Source organism: Chiloscyllium punctatum, chromosome 2 (genome assembly GCF_047496795.1).
Source record: "Chiloscyllium punctatum isolate Juve2018m chromosome 2, sChiPun1.3, whole genome shotgun sequence".
NCBI lineage: Eukaryota > Metazoa > Chordata > Chondrichthyes > Orectolobiformes > Hemiscylliidae > Chiloscyllium > Chiloscyllium punctatum.
Window position 1 is genome coordinate 43,012,777 of NC_092740.1, and position 24,790 is coordinate 43,037,566.

At 41.3% G+C, this 24,790-nt stretch overlaps 1 protein-coding gene across 4 annotated transcripts in view; it reads left to right on the forward strand.

The window, feature by feature from the left end:
• The first annotated feature begins 5,063 nt into the window (after positions 1–5,063).
• Positions 5,064–24,790, forward strand: part of poc5 (POC5 centriolar protein homolog (Chlamydomonas)) — a 76,134-nt gene continuing 56,407 nt past the window's right edge. For 2 of the 4 annotated variants that reach the window (XM_072547761.1, XM_072547771.1), the window contains exons 1-4: positions 5,094–5,180; positions 10,396–10,479; positions 19,893–20,043; positions 23,662–23,769. In XM_072547761.1, coding sequence (XP_072403862.1) covers positions 5,175–5,180; positions 10,396–10,479; positions 19,893–20,043; positions 23,662–23,769 — 349 coding nt within the window. In that variant the 5' untranslated portion in view covers positions 5,094–5,174. Of the gene's footprint in view, positions 5,181–10,395; positions 10,480–19,892; positions 20,044–23,661; positions 23,770–24,790 lie in introns of all 4 variants that reach the window. The other 2 variants (XM_072547780.1, XM_072547790.1) reach the window with 2 other exon arrangements.

The following is a 24,790-nucleotide window of genomic DNA, read 5'->3' on the forward strand; positions in this document are numbered from 1 at the left end:
TTTATTCCTAGGAATTTGAAGCTCTTGGCCATCTCCACCTCAGTACCATCTATACAGACAAGGGTGTGTCCTCTACTTTGCTTCCTAGGTTTAATTCCTATTGTGTATATGTTGTTTGATACATATATTTATAGCAAGAAGAGGAACAATTAATCATTTAATCATTGGGAGAAAATTATATCCAGGTGGAGGGACATCCCTCTGCATTTTTATAGGAGCACGCTGAGAGCTCTTGGTGTGTGAAATGTATCTTTGCAAATCAAAGGTGCTAAATGAATAATGAGTTGCATTCAGTTTTCTGTCAGTTATCATCTGGCGATTTGAGTTTTGACAACCATGCTCTCCGTTAGAAGATGACATGATTTGACACAGAGTCATCAGGATCTGGAAAAAACATAGGCAACAAATGATGAGAATGACTCCACTACAGTCCCTTAAATGAAAACTTGTCAAGTTCCTGGGAGAACATTGACAGTCACAGTTCATTAGGTGTTGGATTAAATTGTAATGTAGCTTTCACGAAACATCAGGGAGTAGAACAGAAACTGCCTCCAGTTTTTTCGAAAACAGTCATATTCCAAGAGACAGAATTAGGTCTTAGAGCAGTGTGCAGATTTGTGGCTCAGAGAATTCATGCACTCAACAGCTGAGCCCAGTGGCAATCCCAAACTGCTGTCCTCTGTTGGAGAATTCAGCTCTTCCTTTATTTGTGTCTTGATCCATGTTTGAGATTTTGGGTGTCCCTTTAACTTGAATTGTAAGTCCTAAGTCACCTATATTTATCAACTGAGTTTGAGAGAGTCAACCTACAATTAACTCATCCTGTTTAGTTATAAGCCTAATTCCAGGAACAAATATATTTTCTCAATATTTCACAAATTTATGTTGTTTACCAAACAAAATAAATAAATAAAACTTCATAAAAATAATGGTTTTCAGTCAATCCACTTTGGGATGCCACTGGTTGACTGGGTATAAATCTCTTGTTCTCTCCTGCTCACTGAAGCTCTCCTGTGCTCAGTCTTTTTTCTTGTCAATTGGACCACTTATTAAACCTTGCTAGTAACTATGAGAAAGTGAGGACTGCAGATGCTGGAGATCAGAGTCAAACAGTGTGGTGCTGGAAAAGCACATCAGGTCAGGCAGCATCCGAGGAGCAGGAAAATCGATGTTTCGGGCAAAAGTCCTTCTGTCTCTGTTTAGCCTATCCTAGGATGGATGTGTTGTCCCAGTCGAAGTGGTGTCTTTCTTTGTCTGTATGTAAGGACACTAGTGATATTGGGTCACGTCTTTTGGTGGCTAGTGTGTGTTCATGTATCCTGGTGCCTAGTTTTCTGCCTGTCTGATGTAGTGTTTCTTATGGTCTTTGCAGGGTATTTTGTAAATGACATTTGTTTTGCTGGTTGTTGGTATATGGTCCTTTAGGTTCATCAGTAGTTGTTTCAGTGTGTTGGTAGGTTTGTGGGCTATCATGATGCCAAGGATTGGAGTAGTCTGGTAGTCATCTCTGAGATGTCGTTGATGTACGATAGTGTGGCTAGGGTTTCTGGGCATATTATTTACTTGTTTGGGTTTGTTTTTTTAAGAATCGACAGACTGTGTTTATCGGGTACCCGTTGTTCTTTAATATGCTATATAGGTTTTTTACTTCTGCTGCTTGTAGTTCCTGGGTGTTGCAGTGCGTTGTGGCCCATTGAAATAATGTCCTGATGCAGCTCTGTTTGTGGGTGTTGGGATGATTGCTTCTGCAGTTAAGTATCCGGTTTGTGTGTGTTGCTTTTCTGTAGACACTGGTCTGCAGTTTTCCATTAACTGTTCGCTCCACTGTGACATCTAGGAAGGGGAGTCCCTTGTTGTTCTCTGTGACTTTTGTGAAATTTATGTCACAATGTTGTTGATGATGTTGTAGGTTTCCCCTAATTTGTTCCATTTTGCGATGACAAAGGTGTCGTCCACATAGCGGACCCAAAGTTTCGGTTGGATCGTGGGGAGGGCTGTTCGTTCGAGTCTCTGCAGCACTGCTTCTGCTAAGAAGCCTGTTATTGGTGATCCCATGGGTGTTCCATTGATTTGTTTGTAGGTACTGTCATGTAAGGTGAAGTGGGTAGTGAGGCACAGGTCTCCTAGCTTGAGGATGTTGTCCTTACTGATGAAGTTAGTGCTGTTTGGTGTTTGTGCCCTTGGTTCGTCCAGTAGTCTGGTCAGTGTTTCTTTGGCTAGGCTGTTGTCAATTCCCGGAATGGCGGGACTATCTTACGCTGAAAGATTGGAGTGACTGGGCTTGTATACGCTTGAGTTTAGAAGGCTGAGAGGGGATCTGATTGAGACGTAGAAGATTATTAAAGGATTGGACAATCTGGAGGCAGGAAGCATGTATCTGCTGATGGGTGCATCCCCGAACCAGAGGACACAGTTTAAAAATAAGGGGGAGACCACTTAGAACAGAGTTGAGGAGAAACTTTGTCATTCAGAGAGTGGTGGGTATATGGAATGCTCTGCACCAGAAGGTTGTGGAGTCCAAGTCTCTGGATACTTTCAAGAAAGAGTTGGATAGAGCTCTTAAGGATTGTGGAATCAAGAGTTATGGGGATAAGGCAGCAACAGGATACTGATTGAGGATGATCAGCCATGATCATAATGAATGGTGGTGCTGGCTCGAAGGGCAGAATGGCCTACTCTTGCAACTATTGTCTATTGTCTATTGTCTAATTAATGTGAAGAGTGCTGTTATATCAAAGGAGGCCATTATTTTGTCCTCTTCTATTTTGGTGTCTTTGATGATGTTCAGGAATTCTTGGATGGAGTGGAATTCTACCAGGTATTTCAGTTTCCAGTGGACTTCCTTTGCCAGGGAGTAATACTATGGATCTGAGGAGGGCCCCTGGTTTGTGTATCTTAGGTAATCCATAGAAGCGCGTTGTGTTGGATCCATCAGGCTTCATTGTTTGGAGGTATGTCTTGTTAATGTTGCCTAATTTATGAAGCTTCTTCAATGAGTCTGTGATACAGTTTTTGAGTTGGAGAATTGGGTCTAATGCCACCTGTTGGTAAGTGTTGGTATCTATGATTTGGAGATGCCGGTGTTGGACTGGGTGTACAAAGTTAAAAATCACACAACATCAGGTTATAGTCCAACAGGTTTAATTGGAAGCACATGAGCTTTCGGAGCAATGCTCCTTCATCAAGTGGTAGTGGAGGGCTCAATCCTAACACACAGAATTTATAGCAAAAATTTACAGTGTGATGTAACTGAAATTAAACATTGAAAAATTGATTGTTAAGCTTTTCATCTGTTAGAAGACAGTGATAGTTACACTTCTTCCATCTGTAAATCACAAAACCTTTTTTTAAAAAAGTTGCATTCTCGGGGTAGCTGTTAACAATGGTGATAGCTAGACAATATGTTGAAGGTGTTGGCTCCCAGTGTTCTCTGTCTATGCCATGATGTTTAGATTGATTCTAATCTAAAAAGTGAGATAACGGAGTTTTACATAAATTCATGCAGTTTTTCAGCTCAGAGTTCTACATGAATCCATGCAATTTTTGAGCAAAGTACAATGTAACCTTGCAAGTACAAATTCACCTCACAAAATATATGTGTGCATGTGGGTCTGGGTTGGGGGTTGTACTGGACAAGGCTACGACAATAGATGAATGGCACCGCATAACAATCAACAGACAGGAGGGTTCCCTCCCAGTTGGGGAACACTTCAGTGGTCCAGGATATTCAGCCCCAGACTTTTGGGTGACCATCCTCCAAGGTGGACTTCAGGACAGGCAGCAGAGAAAAGTGGCTGAGCAGAGGCTGATAGCTAAGTTCAGTACCCATAGGGAGGGCCTTAACCGGGACCTTGGGTTCATGTCGCATTACAGGTGACCACCATTGCACTATACACACACACACACAGATATTTCTACACACCCACACTCTCACACACACAGGCACTCCTATACACACATACACACGGACACACATACACAGAGACACGCACACAGACACCCACACACACCCGTACAGACACACACACACTCCCACACACACACATGCACCCCCTCACAGACTTAAGACACTCTGCACTCACTACACAGACATATACACTTTCTCACAATCACAACCCCCAACCCAGACAGACACACACACAGACAGACAGACAAAGACCCACATGCACACATATATTTTGTGGGGTGAATTTGTACTTGCAGGGTTACATTGTACTTTGCTCAAAAACTGCATGCACTCATGTAGAACTCTGAGCTCAAAAACTGCATGAATTTATGTAAAACTCCATTGTCTCACTTATTAGATTAGAATCAATTTAAACATTACGGCACAGACAGAGAACACAGGGGGCCAACAGCTTCAATGCATTGGGCAGCGTGGTGGCACAGTGGTTAATACTGCTGCCTCACAGTGTCAGAGATCCAGGTTCAATTCCCACCTCAGGTGACTGTGGAGTTTGTATATTCTCCCTACATCTGTGTGGGTTTCCTCCCATAGTCCAAAAATGTGTAGGTTAGGTGAATTAACCATGCTAAATTGCCTGTAGGGGGTGGGTCAGTTTGGACTTGTTGCTCTGAAGGGTCTGTTTCCACACTGTAAGTAATCTAATCATATTGTCTAGCTATCACCATTGTTAACAGCTAACCTGAGAATGCAACTTTTTAAAAAAAAGGTTTTGTGATTTACACATGAAATGCTTAACAGACAATCAATTGTTCAATGTATAATTTCAGTTACATCACACTGCAAATTTTTGCTATAAATTCTGTGTGTTAGGATTGAGCCCTCCACGACCACTTGATGAAAAAGCTGAGTGTGCTTCCAATTAAACCTGTTGGACTATAACCTGGTGTTGTGTGATTTTTAACTTTGTACACCCCAGTCCAACACCGACATCTCCAAATCATCCCCGAACAAAGCAGCTTCAGACCAGTCGCCAGTGCACATGCGCAGCGAGGGAGCGATGCTTAGCCAATCGGGGAGGAGCTTCCCGCGTCCCTGCGCCATAGCAACCACGCGAGACCAGGAGCTCCATCCAATCGGCGCACACGGCAGTCCAGCGTAGGGGTTGCGCGCCAGGCCAATCGGGATGGGCCTTGCTGGCCGGAGCCTCCAATAGTTTGGGCCGTTATTAGCGTGCGGCCCGTTTGAAACGGTTCAGGAGGGAGCGCGGATGAAGGTAGGAGCGGTGGATGGTGTCGATGGTCAGGGTGCTCGGTAAATCAGTCACGGTGAAACCGGGGCAGGTTAAAACCTCAGTCTCAGCTGAAGCTCGCGGTTCCGTTAACAATAAAGCGGCGGCGGGTTGAGTTCCATTCCGAGGGTCAGGCCCAGTGTTCAAACCGCCTGCTCCTTACCAACTCTGCAGCTGAACTTCACCAAACAGGTTACAGATTGATTGCTTATAGTGTGGAAACAGGCCCTTCGGCCCAACAAGTCCAGAGCAACCCACCTTGACCCATACCCCTACATTTACCCCTTCACCTAACACCATGGGCAATTTAACATGGCCAAGTCACCTGACATGCACATCGTTGTGACTGTGGGAGGAAACCAGAGCACCCGGAGGAAACCCACACAGAGAAGGGAGAATGTGCAAACTCTCCACACACACACACACACACACACACACACACTCACTTGAACCTGGGTTTCTGGCGCTGTGAGGCAGTAGAACTAACCACTGTGCTGCCTAGTTGAAGATGTGAAAAGCACTCACACCTCATGTGAGAGTTCAGACTTTGTTGTGGCGCTGAAGATAGTTTTAAGAATCTGACTGAACAGAATTCAACCATTGGTCAAACAATTATGTTTATTCCTTTTTTTTTGTTGACTTCATTCCATGCTTAGGCACAGAGACCATTTTGGTACTTCTGTTATTAACTTATCTACCAGAGGAAGTGGTGGATGCAGGTAGTTACAATATTTAAAAGATATTTGGAAAGGTGTGTGAATAGGGAAGTTTTAGAGGGCCAAATGCAGGCAAGTTTAATTTGAATTATTGTAGTCATGTGTACCTCATTACAGTGAAAACCTTTGTTTGTGAGCAGTACAGGCAGATTATAGTAAGCAAGGATGTAACCTGTACAGGTTACGTTAGACTAGAGAGATAAGATCAACATTTCCTGAAGTTAGGAGACCATTCATCAGTCTAATAATGGAAAAGAAGAACCAGTACTTGAACCTGCTGGTTTGTGTCTTCAAGCTTCTGTATCTTCTGCCTGACGGAAGAGGTTGTATGAGAGCATTATTAGGGTGAATGGAGTCTTTGACAGCCTTTCAGCAGCAACGAACAATGTAAATGGAGTCTGAGGGTAGAAGGTTGGCTTTCATAATGGTCTGGGTTGTGCACACAACTTTCTGTAGTTTATTTTGGTCTGGGACAGAGCAATTGCTGTATCAGGTCGCTATGCACCTGGATAGTATGTTTTCAGTGGTGCATTTATAAAATTTAGTGAGAGTCCTTATGGACATGCTGAATTTTCTAAGATTCCTGAGGAAAAAGAAACATTGTTATGCCTTCTAGACCATCGCATCTATTTGTGTTGTCCAGGACAGGTGGTTGGTTATCATCACTCCTAAAACTTGATGCTCTCAGCCCTGTCAAACTTGCTTTGATGTACGTGGGGGTGTATTCTGTTCCATTCTTTCTGAAGTCAATGATCAATTATTTTATATTGCTGACATTGAATGAGAGGTTATCATTGAACCATAACATCAAGCCCTCTACCTCCTTTTTGTATACTGACTCATCATTGTTTGATATCCATTCTACCATGGTGGTGTCGTCAGCAACTTGTTGAAGGCATTGGTTCAGAATTTGGCTGCACAGTCACGAATACATTAGGGAACTGCAGCATTTTAGGTGGAGTGGGGAGGGTGTGTTCCAGTGTAGAGAGTATCATGGAGGTGCAGTTGTCTATCTTCATTGATTGCAGTCTATGGGTTGGAAGCTGAGGACCCAGTTGCAGAGGGTGGAGCTGAGACCTAGGACTTGGAGTTTTGAGATCAGTCAGGAGGGGATAATGGTGAAGACGGAACTGTAGTCGAGGAGTAGGAGTCTGATGTAGGTGTCCTTGTTGTCCAGATTTTCCAGGGATGAGTGCAGGGCTAGGGAAATGGCTTCTGTCATGGACATATTACATCAGTAGGCAAATTGCATGGGATCGCGATGATAGAGGCCATGACCAGCGCCTCAAAATGCTTATGGAGGTTACAGCCACTAGGCAGTAGTCATAAAGGCACATTGCATGTGCTTTCTTTGGTGCCAGTTAAATGGGACCAGCTTAGTTTGGGAAACTTAGTCAGCATGTTAGAGTTGGACTGAAGGATATGTTTCCATGCTACATGACTCTATGGGTAAGTGTCAAATTGAAAAAATGTAAGGGTTTCAAATTTTGCTAACATGCAAGATTATTTGTAACATATTTGCTGCAAGATTGAAGGAAAATGCTGTGTCACTTCTGATTTGTCACCAGGGTTGGTGAAGGTGGATGGATGGTTAGAAAAGGTGTGGGTTGAGGAGATGGAATAGGGGTTAGATTGAACAGCTTCCAGTGTGCAGTTTATCTGCAACACTTTTTTGCATAATGTTGCTATGGCTTAGTTTGGGAATTTGACTTAGGTTGTGTTTTGCAATCCTTTCTTCTACAAATGAGTATTTAGTCACTATGGGTCTTTGGGTTGGGATGTTAGACTGAGGAGCCTGCTTAAGTGAATATAAAAGAATCCATACCAATATTTGATTAGCATGGCAATCGGAGTAAGATTGCTTCGGAGTCTTCATACCAGAAATTATTGATTATCAGATCTTGTTGTCATTGATTTTTCTGGAACCTTTGTTGGGAAAAATGTCTGTTTTTCCCCAAGTGCAGTTTAATTCATCGGCTGTGAAGTGATTTGTAACACTTTGTGATAAGATGCTAAGTAAAAGCAAATTTGAACTTTTAATTATCTAGAGTCATGTTCAATATTGCAGTGCCCCCAGAGAAGTGTAAAATGTGCAGGGAAAAGAAAAAGGGAAAAGTGCATAAGAAAGCCCTAATACGTAGAATATTGGAATACCCAAAAGGTTTTCTTTTTAGTATGGAGTTCAACCTGGAAAAGGAACAAAATGCATTTGGGGAGAGCTAACAAGGCAAGGGATTGTGCTCTGAATAGTAGGACCCTGAAAAGTACTGCACATCAGAAGGACTTTGATCTGTATATCAATAATCCAAGGTTGCCTGACAGGTGGATAACCTGTGCACTCCCTTGTAACGATGGTACCTTTCTAGTGAACTGTGCTCCATTCCTTTCAAGACCAGCATCACCTTTTGAAGTGTATTGCATTTAATGTAGTACTTCAAATGGGGTCCAGTAGGAGCTCTGTACAGTTGTAATACATTTTCGTTCATTTTATTATAGCTATCTTGATATAAAAGGCTGTTAACTTTAACTTTTAACTTTTCTTCAGTGATTTCTAGATTTGGACCTCCAAATCTCACTGGTTATCCATTTATCTTGGCTGTTTGCTTTTATAAGATATAACAGTTCCTTACATTGATCTCCATCTACTGCAGTTAAACCTATTGACTTAATCTATAGGTGTCCTGTTATAAATTTCCTTTTCATATGTGGACATAGGAACAGACTTATATTGAGGATATAAGTTTTAAGTGAGCATGGAAGCCATGGAATATCTGTATGTTAACATTTTAATGCATGATAATTTGACTGAAGGAAAGTAAAATACTGGGATAATGGAAATCTGAAATAACAGAAACTGCTGGGCAAACTCTGGTCTGGCAGCATCTGGAGAGTGAAACAGTTATTGTTTCTAGACCGATATGATGTTAACTGGGGAAGAATAATATTGGACTTGAAGCATTAATTTTGTTCTACTGTGTGTTTAAAAATGATATACTGGCATACGAAAATCAAAGTTGGTTTCTAGGATTAGGTGGTTTACTTTATCAAGACTGGGTTAGATATTGATAAGAGATTTGAATTAGGGAACAATTATAGGATAAGGGAGGGCACTCATTTAAAACTGAGGTGTAAATTAAATTCTTTTCACAAAGGGCAATAATGTTTGAGCTTTTCTTTCCCAGAGAATTGTGGGTGCTAGATCACTGGAAGTATTTAAAGAGAAGGTGGGTAGATTTTTAAAATAGAGGGTTGACAGCTATACTGAGCTGGCACGAAGAAGGAGTCGACGCCTGGGCAGATCAATCATGGTCTTATTGAATGGTGGGGCGGGTTTGAGAGGCCAAATGGACTCCTAAATCTTGTGTAAGTTCACTTTTTTTCCTTCTGAAGAAAATAATCTGCGATTGTTGCCTTGTCTGGCCAACATGGTACTCCAGGTCCTACAGTGATGTGGTTGATTCTTAAGAACCCTTTTCTAGCAAGCTAATCTGTTGTAGGGCGATTATGGAATGGGCAATAAATGCCAATGATACTCCTATTCCATAATATAATCACATTAAAAACCTTTTCTAATGTCTCCTTGTTTAGCTCTCATTTTGTTTTTGTCTGCTTGTCTTCCTATACCTTAGGATGTTTCACTGTTTGAATGCTGCTATACAGATATATCTTGATTAGCTTTCATGGGAAAAGATTAACATTACGAATTTAATTTTTTTCATATTGAAACCTGCTGCCTGAATTCTGGTGTAACACCTATATATTTTCAGAACTGGAAGAAATATATGCTGCTTCATGCTCTGTTCATTTCAGCAGCTCTCAATTAGGTTCCTTTTAATATAGAGTTGAAAATCTCAACTAATTTAGTATGCAGTGGATTGACAAGATTTTGGTGGGGCTTTTTAAAATTGAACTTTTTTTTAAATGCAGCTGAAGTGAGATTCTGTTAACAGAATGTTCTACTGAAATAATTCAAGTTGCATTAATTTATTCAGTTAGAATAAAATTGGAAATAACCAGACTCTTATCATTTTGAGCTAGCAATTTCTCCTCATGAAAATTGATATAATTAAGAAAATTTGTAACTTGATTAAACTTTAATAAATTAGACTTTAATGAGCTGGACATGACCCTATTAATTCCTTGAAATATTTACTTATTAAAGTTATTTTTAAAAACTTTGGAGCAAATATTCTTAAATAAAAGGTTTGGATTCACATTTCATACATCCTTTCAAGTGGCAATGCATGTGGACCAACAGAATTGTCTACAGTGAACCGTCTGTGTTTGCAAGAAGCATATTAACATAATATCTATTCGGGGGGTGGCTCAGGTTATAGTGAGGTCAGCAAAATTAATACTTTGTAGGTCAGAGGAAGACTGAATAGTAAACAGATGTCATTAAAATTTTATTAATTTGTTGTTTCTCTTCTGGGCTGAGGTCAATAATCAAAAAAAAGAAAAATTGATTGCTTTCTCTTGTGCAGATGTCCTCCGATGAAGAGAGGATTTCCAGCCCTGTACTGCCTAAAGATTCAGATCGAGGTAGTTCAGTTTCTTCTGATCTACAGGTAGGGAGGAGGAATTTCATTTTTGAGTACTTAAGTTAAACATAATTAAACATTTTGAATATTTTAAAGAATAGTTGTTTGGTAAATATGCCCCAAATCGGAGGAAAAAAAAACAAACACAATAATGTGAACTAAATAATTCGTAAATTCCTGTAGGTGTTCTAGGGCACTTCTGCATAACTCTGAGCGCGCATGATTATGGCTGGATTTTGTGTATTGCTGGGGTATGGGGGAAACATTTTTGTCTCAGCACTGTTATTGCTTCATAGGATGTGCATGTCACTGGCTAGACCAGCTTTAATTACTCAAGGATCAGTTAAGAGTCAACCACATGATAATGATTATTGAGTCACATGTCGGTAGACCAGGTAAAAACAGCAGATTCCCTTCTCTAAAGCATATTGGTGAATCAGATGTTTGTTTACGACAATACAGTGACCATGTTGTCCCCATTAGGTTAGCTTTTGATTCCAAATTCTGTTATCTGTGTCCTTGCACTCCATGTTTTATTTACCTATCATCCCTGCCACTTTTGACTTCTACTAAAATCACTCGTCTTGCTATAATGTGAAACAGCTAGCTTAACCTGTTGCTCAAACTTTAGAGATCCTTGACCTAAGGTAGGTTGGGCACTTTCAAAATCAAAAACACATTCTACCTATTGTGCAGATCAGGAATGTAACACAAATTTTGATGGCATGGATCTGGGTGTAGTCTGCAGATCCCAAAGTCTGACCGATTTGTGTCAAATAACTTAGCGTTTCTGCTGTTTGTAATTATGTCTAAACTCTGATAGATGTTCTGAATAACACTTACTAAATAACAGTGCAGTTAGAGACAAAAGATCTGCAGATGCTGGAATTCAAAATAGGCCCAAAACATCAGACTTCTCCTCTCTTGATGCTACCTGGCTTGCTGTGCTCTTCCAGCCTCCTGCTTGTCTACTAAATAACACAAGTGAGCAATGGGTTATGCTGGCAGCCAATTTCGGATTGTCAGTCAGGCTCAGTGTGGAAAGGAGATGCACGTTCATTGTATCTGTTTCAACTCAACAGAATATGTGACTGCCGTTCTTTAGATTTTTTTTCCAAAACAATGCATTGACCAATCCAAGTGATCCAAGTTTAAAATTTAAGCAAAGCTTGGCAGTTGCCAGTCATACTTTGTTAACACTACATTCTCCACACCAATGCCTCTGCCAACCAATCAGCACTCTCCTAAGACATTAATACTGTTTGATTTTGACAGTGAATATGGCAAGAATGTCTCCATTCATAGGAGAATTAGGAACCAATGGGTCATCATTTAAGCAGGTGAATCTTTTAAGTGGATACTTTATACAGTGTATTTGCTGTTGGTAAACCCACAATGCTGCTGAGCCTGGACATGCTTGATGCCATGTGTAGAATGGCAAAATTGTGAAACAGTTTTTCCCAATCACAGGGGTCAATGGTGCCTTGATGTCAAGAGTAGTCACTCTCTCATGCCACCTCTGCCAGAATTTTGTCAGGGGCAAGTCCTTGCAGTATCCAACGCCTTCAGTCATGTCTCCATATCATATGCAATTCATAAGATCTCTACAGTGTGGAAACAGGCCCTTCGGCCCAACAAGTTTGCAATGATCCTCCGAAGAATAATCAACCCAGACCCATTCCCCTACCTTATATTTACTCCTGACTAATGCATCCAACCTATACATCCCTGAACAATGTGCAATTTCCCACAGCCAATTCACCTACCACATCTTTGGATTGTGGGAGGAAATCAGAGCACCCGGAGGAAACACTGGAAGAATGTGCAAACTCCACACAGTTGCCCAAAGCTGGAATTGAACCCGGGTTCCTGGTACCGTGAGGCAGCAGTGCTGACCACTAAGCCACTCTGCCACCCCACAATAAATCAAATTCTCTGGATACTGGCAGGTGCGTGATACTGGGGTCGAGTGCAGGATTCCTACATCATTGAGGATGGGGTCACTTGCAGAGATATTGTTTCATTGTCCACCACCATTCATGATAAGATGTGGCAGCGCATGAATTTGATCTGTTGGTTTTGGAACCACTTAGGTCTGTCTATCATTTGTTAGTTATGCTGTTTGGAATACCAGTAATACTATAACACTTCTGATTTCCAGTTAGCTCAGTGGTCCTTCTTGATGGGTTTAAGACAATTTGTTCCTCTTGGCAACCTCCCTTCCTTTCATTAACCCCCTGCAAACCACTTTTTGTTTTTAAGCCAACTCCACTCTGTCCCCTCTATCCAAACTTGCTGCCATTAGAATGTTTCTTGGCAACCACTTCCCCATTTGCAGCCCTGTGATTGGCAAAATTTTGAAAGAAATTTTTTCATTCTACATCTGGTGTTTGCCCATTCCACATTTCTCTGGTATACCCTTGACCAATCTCCTGGATCACTGTGGTTTTTGAGGGCTGAATTTGCTGACAGTCCCCATTTATTTTGAGTGCAGCTTGCAATGATGCATCTACAAACGTTAATTGCTTCCACCACTAACACACAATTGCCACCTATAAGATACACTGCAAAAATTCACCAAGACTCTTTGGAATGCACTGTACTAACCCCTGACCACTACTATCTAGAAGGGCAAGGGCAGCATGTACATAGCCATCTGCAAGTTCCCTTCCAAGCCAATCATTATCCTGACTTGGAAAGTTCCTTCAATGTCACTGAGACAAAATCCTGCAACTCCCTCCCTCATAGCATTATGGGTGTTCTTACAGCAAAGCAACTGCAGTGTTTCAAGAAGGCAACTCATCACCACCATCTTCGAGGGAATTTATAATGGGCAATAAAGATTGGTCTAGTGTGTGATGCTTGCATCTCATGAATTTTTTTTAGTTTAAAAAGTCAAATGGAGGAGATCCAAGATGGTGGTGATCCAACAGGTTTGCCCTGCTGCACTCTGCACCATAACCCAGGCAAGGTTTACCCTCCCCTTATTAGTTATTTTGGTAAAAATCGGCAATTTTAGGTTCCTGGAATCTTTGTGCATTAGTTTTGGGTGTCAGTGAAGCTGACTATGGGCAAAGGGCCCTGTGGATCGCAACAAGGAGGGCATTGGACACACCTGCGGCTGCGGCATTAATCTCCATGGATGCTTCTTTGGATGTAGCTGCACGGCAGAGCCTAGTCTCGGACTTCGTGAAACTCTGCGAACATTGATTCAGCAATAGTTTCCAGCTGTTTCGGGTCTCTATCTCGACCATGCTTCAAAAGCACGAGAAGGAGATCCGGTGTCTTGGGCAGCGCATGGAAGAGTTGGAGCAGCAGACCGCTGCTTCAGAGACGGTGGCAGAATCCTCGGCGGGTCAGGTTCAAGCCCTGGAAAGGTAGGTACGGGCCTTAGCAGAGCAGGCCGACCTCCAATCGAGGTTGACTAAGAACATCTACCTTATTGGGCTGCTGAATGGGAAGAAGGCCAGCTTGTCTGCTATCTGGAGCAATGGCTCCGCAGTTCTTGAAGCTGAAAGCTGAGGGAGGCTGGGTGCAAGTCGAGCAGGCCCACCAGGTCGTAGTGTGCTGGCCTGGATCAGACCCACACTCCTGCCTGGTCCTAGTGTGACTCTAGCACTATAGAGATGAGCAAATGGTTTTGGAAGCTTCCAGAGTACTGGGGAAGGATCCACAGGCCCTGATCTTCAAGGGACATTTTAGGACTTCTGTGGCTGTGATCCACAAGAGGAAGACTTTTGAAGTAAAGAGGCTGAGCGACTTGAATATTCAGGAGACTAAGGTACCCTGCAGTGTTACATTTCAGCCACCGAGGGTCCGTGTATAATTTGGATTCAGCAGAAAAGGCAAAGGACTTCCTGAACACTTTAAAATAGACTGGCCGGTTCAAGTAATATGGATAGTAGTATTTCCTTTGATTTCTCTGTTTCCCTGGATTGCTCATCTGGGGTCCTTTTTTTTTCTTTTTCTCTTTCTCCCCTCCCCTTGTCTATATTGCCCTTTTTTTTTCTTTTCTTTCTCTTGGTTTGCGATTAGGGGGACTTTGGGGTTTTATTAATCAGTAATGACTCTGGTCAATGTACGGCTGGGACAGGTTGAATGCCCACGTCTAATGTTCTTATAAGATGCATGGTTGGGGGAGGTGGTGTAGGGGGGGAAAGAGAGGTCATGAGCTGTTTCAGATGGCTGTGGAGAATTGTTCATTTAAATGGTGGACCTAGAATATTAAGGGGTGTCATTCACTGATTAAGCAAAAGAAGATTGTTTCAAATCTCAGAAAAAATAGGGTCGATGTTGCCCTATTGCAAGAAACACATTTTTGGCAATAAGGAGCAGTTTAAAGTTACAGCAGGCAGGGTTCAGCCAGGTGTTTTTCTCTGCTTTTAGAATTTGGAATAGTTAAAGCAGAAGAATCTTCCATTTCAGCTGTTAGACCAAATTAAGGACAAATATGGGCAGTTTGTAATCCTCAACACTTTAGTACCTGGGGAGGTGTATGGGGTTTTGAATGTTTATTGTCCCTTGGCACACCCCCTCAAATTTTTAATGGATGGACTTTCCAGGTTGATGGCCCTTGGAGTACACCACTGATTATAGGGAGGGGGAGCTTCAATCGTCTTATGGACCCAAGGTAGACAGGATGCCAAGGGGTCTTGCAGGCAACTCCCTGCAATCCCCACAACTGGTGGACCTGAGTGGGGAGTTAGGGCTGGTGGATGTGTAGAGATTCCTTCACCCTGAGGGTCGGGACTTTACCTTCTCTAACCACAGAAATGCCACTTTAGGATTGACATGTTTTTTGCTCCACCGGCCTTTTTGGATTTGGTGCTGCCCTGTAGAATTGGGGCATTGTATCTGGAAGCTAAAGTCAGAAGCAATAGGACAGGGTCGCAGCATTGGCGAGTGGATCCTTTTCTCCTGAAGGACAGTAAATCTTATATTTTGTTTTCACGGGAATTTAAAATTTTTGGGGATATTAGTTAGGTACAGCCAGTAATCTCTCTGTGCTATGGGAGAGTGTCAAGGCCTGTTGAGGGGTTTGATTATTTCTTACTCGGCAACCCAGAAGCGGCAGAAGGGAGAGCAATGGCGTATGCTTGAAGTCCAGTTGGAGGCAGCGAGATGGCAGACTTTGATAGGCCATCTGACCAGGTTGTAGTGGATTACAGCCCTCAGGGCATCTGTACTCTGTGCTCACCCAGACTGCAAAGGGGGAGATATCTTTTGCGAAACAGAAGTTATTAGAGTCTGGTGATAAGCCGGGTAGATACTTGGCATATCTGGCCAAAAGAAGAGTGCCCCCCCCCCCCCCCCCAATCTATCACATCAGTCAGAAAGTGTGCTGTTATTCTTTCTTGCGATTCCAAAAAGATTAATGTGGCATTTAGCAAATTCTGTTGAGTTGTACAGGTTGGAGGGCTGTGAGGACAGGTTGGCGAAAATTGAGTTCCCAGGTGTAACTTTGGGGCAGGTGCCCCTTTTGAATCCAAGAGATACAGGAGGCGGTGAGGCAGCTCCAAAGTGGTGACGTACCTGGCCTGGATGGAATTTGGAGTGAGTTTTTAGATTAGATTACTTAGTGTGGAAACAGGCCCTTCTGCTCAACAAGTCTACACCGACCCACCGAAGCGAAATGCACCCAGACCCATTCCCCTTCATTTACCCCTTCACCTAACACTACAGGCAATTTAGCATGTCCAATTCAACTAACCTGCACATTTTTTGGATTGTGGGAGGAAACCGGAGCACCCGGAAGAAACCCATGCAGACACAGGGAGAATGTGCAAACTCCACACAGTCGCCTGAGGCAGGAATTGAACCCGGGTCTCTGGTGCTGTGAGGCAGCAGTGCTAACCATGTTGGCCAGGGTAATGTTGGACACGTATAATTACTTGTACAGTCAGGACTGCCTCTCAGCCTCTCTGAGACAAGCTAATATCTAACTTATTCTCAAGAGAGGGAAGGCCGCAGAGGGCTGTGCTTTGTACAGGCCCATATCGCTGTTCAATGTGAATTTTAAATTTTTTGTCAAATGCTGGCACTGAGGTTGGAGAAGGTCTTGCCCTCTGTTTAAAGGAAGACTAGACAGGTTTTATTAAAGGTGGTAGCTTCTCTAACAACATATTAGAGAGTGCTGATCATGGTCCAGATATGCCAGTAGAAGTCAATTCTGGGCTTTGTAGTCTCTCTAGATGCAGTGTGTGTTTGAGAGAGGAGTTTGTTAGAGTACCCAATCTTGAGGGTGGACTCTGATTCCCTTTCAGGTCACAGGGAGGTTTCCTGTACTTAGGCATTTTTATTACTCTGGCCTTTGATCAATTATATAAAGTTAATTTTGTGTAGTTGCTGGAGTAGATAAGACAGGGCCTTTTAGCGTTGGGAGGCTCTACCAATATCTTGGTTGGGTAGAATAGCTCTGGTCAAAATGAATGTTCTTCCTCCTTTCTTATATCCCATGCAAATGCTACCTCGGGAGGCGTTACTGAGGCTTAACAGCTGGTTCGGTTCTTTCATCTGGCATCACAGATTACCTTTTAGTAAGCTTGCTAAATTGCAGCTTCCAGAGGGGATGGAGGTGGTGGACTTTCCAAATTTCAAGAAATATCAATTAAGTTCCCTATTATCCCATGTGAATGATTGGGTTTGCCAAGACCAGAGGTTAATTTGGCTGGACATCAAGGCCTCCCAGGCAAAATGCCCCTTTATTAATTTCCTTATGGACAAGGTGAGGACTGTCATGGAGCATTGTAGAAATCCGATTGTCCTTAACACGGTTAAAGCAAGGAGAATGATGTGACAAAACGAGGGCAATTGTTGTGGTTCTGTTCGCCGAGTTGGGAATTTGTGTTGCAGACGTTTCGTCCCCTGTCTGGGTGACATCCTCAGTGCTTGGGAGCCTCCTGTGAAGCGCTTCTGTGACCTTTCCTCCGGCATTTGTAGTAGTTTGAATTTGTCGCTTCCGGTTGTCAGTTCCAGCTGTCCGCTGTCAGTATATTGGGTCCAGATCAATGTGCTTATTGATTGAATCTGTAGATGAGTGCCATGTCTTTAGGAATTCCCTGGCTGTTCTCTGTTTGGCTTGTCCTATAATAAGGGCAATTTATATAAAACTTCCATTTCCTACTCCCATAGTAGGAATGTTAGGATTTTGACCAGGATTGTTGGGTTCTGGCAGTCTAGAGGAGTTTCCTGTTTGGGAGACTTATTTGAGGGGGAGGTCATGATTTCTTTCGATCAGCTGAACCAGAAATATGAATTATCCAGTGGGGACTACTTCTGTTTTCAGATGAGGAGCTTTATGCAGAAAAAGACTACATTACTGCTTAATCCCTATAAGTCTGTTGTGGAGAGGAGATTACGTCGGTCCACAGTTACACTCTCAATTAGTGGCTTCCACCATTTACCAGGAGATAGTGCCTCGAAGGACATTGGCTGTGTGGGATCTGGATTCTGGAATTGGGGGTGGAGATCTCGTCAGGCATAGGAAGGTATCTGGGAGAAAGTGAGGAAGATTTCAAATTGTAATAGGGTGCAGGCTATGCCATTGAAGGTTCTCCACAGCATCTATTTGGCTGTGGAGTGGCTTTCGAAATTTAAAAAAGGAATGTATCTAATGTGTCCCAAATGTAAAATAGATATTGGTACTCTTTCTCATTTACTTGTGGTTATGCCACAAGTTGCGTAGGTATTGGAGTGCTGTAGCAAGTGTTTTGGAAGGCATCTTGGGAACAGAGGTCAAGGTAGATCCGGCATTCCTCTGTCGGGTCTGCCGAATTTGCCCTCTTTAGGTGTGCATGGGAAGAAACCGATTATATTCTTTTGTGTGAGGTAGAACATTCTGATGAAGTGAATATCGGAAAATCCCCAAGACCTTCGGAATGGCGTAGGTTAGTTATGGAACATATCCCACTGGACGGACTTATAAGTGTAACACACCAGAAAATGGTCTTTTTTTTAAAAGAGGATATGGCAGCCCTTTTTGAACTATATGGACACAGACTTGTCAGCTATATTGATGAGGGCCTTTGTGAGCCCTGAGGGCTGTGTCTGGTGGGCCAAGGGCCCCTGAGAGGAAGAATCCCAAATAAATACGGGTATGCCAGCTGATGCTCCCGGTGATGGGGAGCTTTGGGGTTGGGCTGAGTGCTGTAATTCTACTTCAATCTAATTTAATTTAGTTTATTTTGTTTAATTATCTATTGAATTGTAGTATGGGTAGATTTTTTTTCCCTAGTTTGTTTGTGAAGTAGAGTAATAGTTTGGTTGTTATACAATAAGATTGTTATACTATTTTATAGTAATTTTAGAATTTTATTTTAAAAAGTTCTAAATCTTTTTCAATTTGAAAAGAAAAGTCAAATGGAAAAATTCTGAATTTGGTCAATTTTCTTTTGAAGAATCCTGTCGCTGATGCCTGATATTAGTGAGATCTGTCTTGTGAAATATGTAGATAACCTTTTAACATTCTGCATGTCTTGCCGTGGACACGATTTCACAACTCAGTTCATTGAAAATTAACACACAAACCCACAAAATTTCAGAAAATCATTTAGTGCAGCTGAAGTTACACTTGGCCAATGAATTAGTGTCTTTGTGGGTTAAAGTGGGTGTCGAAACACACTAATTTTAGATGAATGTATCATAAAGTCTGAATATATATGTAACTAACTAAACTTAAACTCTCATGCTTAACTTGATAAATGCTTATAACCAGTGTCAGAAAATGAACATTACAATGGAATGAGTGTTTGTTTGTTTAGTGACTTCCTGATTCTTAATTCATGGAAGTGCAATACTAAGCATATTGCAGGATGTTTGGCTAGATATTTTTCCCAACTAATTACTATAGATACATCTTCCAACTTTGGCAAGACTGGCAAAATTGTTGAATACAATACTGTTCAGACTTCTAGCAGATGGCCAACCTGCATTTGCTGAAGTTGCGCGATCCATCTCATGATAAAGAGCATATTATTGTAATATTGTGTTGACTTGTCTAATTTTGAAATATTCAGGCAATTATATCATCCAAGACCAAAAATGTTTTTGTAGGAGGATCCATGTAATGTCAAAATGTAATGTTTGTCTTTTGAAATATTGAAAAGACTAATAATGTACTGAAATCAACCAATATAAATTGACTTGGAATTTAAAATCATTAGAAAATGCTGGAAATCCTCTGGTCTTTGGTGATGCAAGTGATTTGACATTTTAGATCAATAACCAGTAACAAGGTCGTTGACCTGAAGTGTTGCAACTCTTTTTTTTTTCTGCAGAGAAAATGTCTGCGGAGTATTTCCAACATCTGGAATATTCTGCTTTTATCATTTTTTTGAGTTATAGTTTCTGCTGAGAGTTTTTAATTTTCTCGAGTGCACTGATGTTTTTACTTTTAAAAAATATAATTTTTATGATATTAAATATGTTTCTTTACCTGTAAGGATGAGTATGAAGAGCTCTTGCGTTATGCAGTAGTAACTCCAAAGTGGGTTTCCGATTCCCCCAAACAATCACATCGTGAAGGAAATCTTGCAAAAAGCAACAAAGGTTCCAGTGCAGTGCAAAATAACCATTCTCCTCAGCATTTTGCAGGTAAAGCCTAAATTGTTTCAAATTAAATTGTGTGGTCCTGTAAATATGGTCCCAGTGCTTTGAAAAACTGTTTTAACTACAAGTTAAACTTCCTCCTAAATTTTAGTCATCTCCTGTGTTTTTTTTAAATTACTGTTGGAACTAGATGTTAACAATCACTGATTTAATCGGATCAAAAAATGTACAGATTTGGCTAATTCAGCTTTCCCATAAAGTTCTATAGGTGTCAGTTCTGATTTGATGGTAACGTGATTATGAATCAGAAAGCTGTGTTTATGCACAATTTTTAAATATTTATTTTGGGCAGATGTAATGCTAAGAGATTGTGACCCTAATCGGGATACTGTTTTTCAGATAAATTACTTGGCTCCTTTTCAGATTGAGGATCGATAGAAAACATATTTGATTTTAATTCTCCTGGCCACACTTTATTTTTTCTCTCTCTGCATTAACATTTATTGGCTTCAGACTCTGTTTATTTGTTACTGTTTGTAGAATCTTTCTTTATTCACTTTGGCTACCCTGTCTGCCTACGTTACAGTTGTGATTCCACTTCAGCATTCATTAATTGACTGTAAAGCGAAATGGCATGGTGTTATGTCAATACATGTTCTTCAGTCTCACAGCCAAAATTTCTCATCAGTTGAATAAAGGGAGAGGGTAACTTGTATAGCTATGCTTTAAGAAATAATCATTCTTGCATAATTACTTTAGAAAGCTTCTGGAGTTTAGCTTGGGGAAACTACATTCTCTGCTCTGTTTGAATAAGTCTGGGATGCACATGCTGTCTCTTATCTTCACCTTGGAAGGTGAATAATTTGCTGGAATGGAATAACCAATTCTGGTAATGGCTGGTTCTTGGGCCATAATACTCAGACTTGAATGCCACAGTAATCAAAGAAAACTGAATGAAAGGAGAGCACATAAGGGCTCAAATGAGCACAGCCTCTTGGAAAAGATGAAAGTAACTGGAATTCTTGTTCACTTGTCCTTCCGCTTTGCTCTCTGATCTTGAAGAATGAGTCAAAATAACAAAAGCAGATCTGTAGCTAATTATAGAGGCAAGGGAATGAAGTCTAGATTACTAGGGCAGATTTTGTTTTGTACCTGTTGGTAGTTGTACTACTTTGATGCTTGATGATGTGTGAGGCTGCTGAAGACATGCAATGAAATGAGGAAGTTGGACTGCTTCCATATGGGCAATGGAATAAACTGCTGTAGCAGGATCTAATGAAAATTGTGTTGTACACTCCTCTGACTTAGTTAAAGTGTCTCCATCAGTAACAAGAACAAAGATTTTTGTTTTCTGGTTCCAGGCTGTTCAGAGGTTCCTGTTTTCTATATAGAAAAGTGGCGAGTCCTTCACATACACCCACTGATCCGGCTCCCTCAGAGCCAGTTATGTGAGCAGAACCTCTGTCACTCCTGTTTTTTTTTCTCTTGTCACTCCTGTTACACACGCACAACACACATGTCGTATGTGTGCAGATGTCAGACATATGAAAGAAACAGCCAGTGTGTACACCTTTCTTATTTCCACCACCAGGAAGAAAGGAAACACCCGAGTGGCCAGTGACAAGCAGTGCCCTTCTCAAAGGGCAATGCTGCATGATCAAACAGTGAAGGGGAGGGCAGGGATCAAATCTTTCCCTGAAAATCTCGAGGGTGAGGGGCAGACAATCGGCCCGAACGACCCCCTCCACGGCATGCTGTCTGGATAAGATTTCATTTTCATTCTGCAAGTTTTAGGCAAGGGTAATTATTGATAAATTGACTTCTTTAGCTATTTGTTCAGTGATCTTTGCAGTTCTTTGAAAAAACCCATAAAGTGAGAATACTGAGGGTTCCAACTGAGGGATTATCACAGAAAAAGAACAAATTGCTGATTTAAAGCAAGAAGTAGAAAACTATCGAAACTGATCAGTAAAACTGTAAATGTGGTAAAGAGGAGAGAAATTTTGACTAACTAGTGCGGCGCACACATACCTAAAGTGATTGACTCATCACTTCCTATTTGTATGTAAAGCAGTGTAATTTTTGTGGGTCAAGTTATTTAAGATGACATTTTTGTTTCTGTGCTATGTGCTGGATTCCTGGTGTCAATGTAATTGACTCTTGAATCCAGTCAATATTGAGCTTTGCTCACAAGCCATAGTGAATTACTCAATATGTTTAAATCTAAAAGGGTAAAGAATTTAAATAGCATTGTGTAGTAAAAATATATTAAAAGCAAATGGACCAATGTACAGGAGCTTGAAACTAGCCTTTGGGGTTTGTCTTTTCCAACAAGTGGTGATAATCTGGTTCTGTTACTTTCGTCCTATTTTAAAAGCAAATATTTAAAATCCTTGAGTGGTTGAGGCTGTGTCCAATAAGTTTGCTTCACAAAGCTCCCCAATCTCATTATTTCCCTTGACTTGATTTCAGTATCCATTTTCAGATGTTGCAGCCTACAGATTTTGTGCAAATTCACTTCATTGAAGATTTTTTAAATCACATTAGTATTATCAGGTGTTATCACCTTGCATGACTAAATCCATAGTGTTGTACTTTGGTGAACTGGGTGTCACAGTATGCAAACATTTCTACTTTGGACCTTGATTTAGAATCAAAGCCAAATAATCTTGTTGGAATACAACACAGATGACCCTGTACCTAATCTTCCTGGAAGTGCTTGAATACAAGAATAGGGTAGTCTCCATGTTAGGATATGGAGTAGGCCATTTAGGATTCAGGTTAGAAGAAATTTATTCATCCAGAGAGTGAGAGTCTGTGGAATCTTCTGCCGCAAAGTGATTGAATCAAAAATTTAAGATTGATGTAGTTCTTGGTTCTAAGGAGATCAGAGGATATTGAAAGAAAGTGGGAACAGGGTACTGAATTGGATAATCAGCCCTGACTATACTGAATGGCTGAGCAGGCTAAAGCTGATAAAAAATAGGAGCAGGAATAGACTAAGGTTTTCTGCTTCATTGGTAAGTCTGCATCTCACTGGGATTACTGAGTTGTATGATGAGGAAAGGCTAGGCCTCTAACCTCCAGAGTGTAGAAGAGCTAGGGGGTGACTTAATGCAAGACCGTGAGGGTGTGAAAAGGCTAATTTAATTTGTAGGAGAATCGACAACTAGGGGTTGACAGGTAGATTCTTGATTATTAAGGATAGAAGATTGTTGGGGATATGCAGGAATGTAGAGCGGATGTTAAAATCAGCCATGATCTTATTAAATGGCTGAACAGGTTATAAAGGCTGAGTGGTTTACTCTTCATATTAAAAGGCAAGAATTGCCAATTTCTCATCACTAAATTATTTCATTTAAATAGTTTGTAAAAATGAGATTAAAAGATTTAATCATAACAACAATGCCTAATTTCAAGAAACTAGAAAAAAAAACTTCTGAACTATGGATGAGCTTGCACACTACCACTTCACCACCACATGATCGATTTGGTTTAACCTTAAGGGAGGTGTCATGTTCTGCTATTATTTTTAAATGGAGCTTCATTTAGCATTATATTGAGTTAACGTTCAATGGAATCAATTGCTACTGTTTTGTTTGCTAGCAGTTACATAGAATGCTAGTAGTTTGTGAATTAACAGTTGAATTGATGTTCAAACAGGTACAACTTTGGAAGAAAGCCATGAACACACTTTAAGACAGCAGACTGCAGGCACACAAACAGTCCCAGACAAAACTGATGCAGCAACATTAGAAAAACCACCAGAAGGTATAAATTACAAAAATGTGTGGTCCTATGGGGAAAGAGGAGTGGGTCTAATTGGATAACTTTATTTCTCAAGAAACTGGGACTTGGGATTGATTTTTTTTTTCCCCCCTTTGGTGTATCATACCACAAGGTTGACTTCTGATATTATCGCAGTATTTAAACTGAACTATTACTACAATGTAGCCTATTGTTTGCAAAAACTTAATTAACTTTGGGACAGTGGGATTTAATGATGGGTTTCCCACAGCCTACAAGACTGTAAAACCATCACTAAGAACAGTACGGCACAGTACAGGCCCTTCGACACCCAATGTTGTGCCGGCCTTTTACCCTACTCTTAAGGTCAGCCTAAACTACTTACCTTTGTTTGTGCTATCTTCCATGTGTCTATCCAAGACTCGCTTAAATGTCCCTCATGTACCTGACTGTACCACTGCTAGCAGTGCATTTGATACACCCACCACACTCTGCACAAAGAACCTACCTCTGACATCTCCCCTAAACCTTCCTCCAATCCCCTCTTGATAGACATTCCTGCCATGGGACAAAGTCTCTGGCTATCCAATCTATGCCTCTCAGAAACGTGAAGGTCCCTCTCAGTAGTGAATACTGAAGCAAAGTATTCATTAAGGGTCTCCCCTACCACCTCTGACTCCAGGCAAGAGTTCCCTCCACTATCCCTGATCAGTCCTACCTCTGTGCTGGCCATCCTCACAAGTGTAGAATGCCTTCGGGTTTTCTTTAATCCTACCTATGAAAGATTTTTCATGCCCCCTTCTAGCTCTCCTAAGTCCATTCTTCAGTTCCTTCCTGGTAACCCTCTAAAGCCCTGTCTGATCCTTGCCTCCACAACCTTAAGTAAGCTTCCTTTTTTCTTTTGACTAGATATTCTGCATCCCTTGTCACTTAAAGTCCTTTCAACCTACCATCTCTTTCTTGCCTTAGGGGGGCAAACCAGTCAAGCATTATCAGCAAGTGCTTCCTAAACAACCTCCACATTTCTGTTGTGCATTTCCCTGAG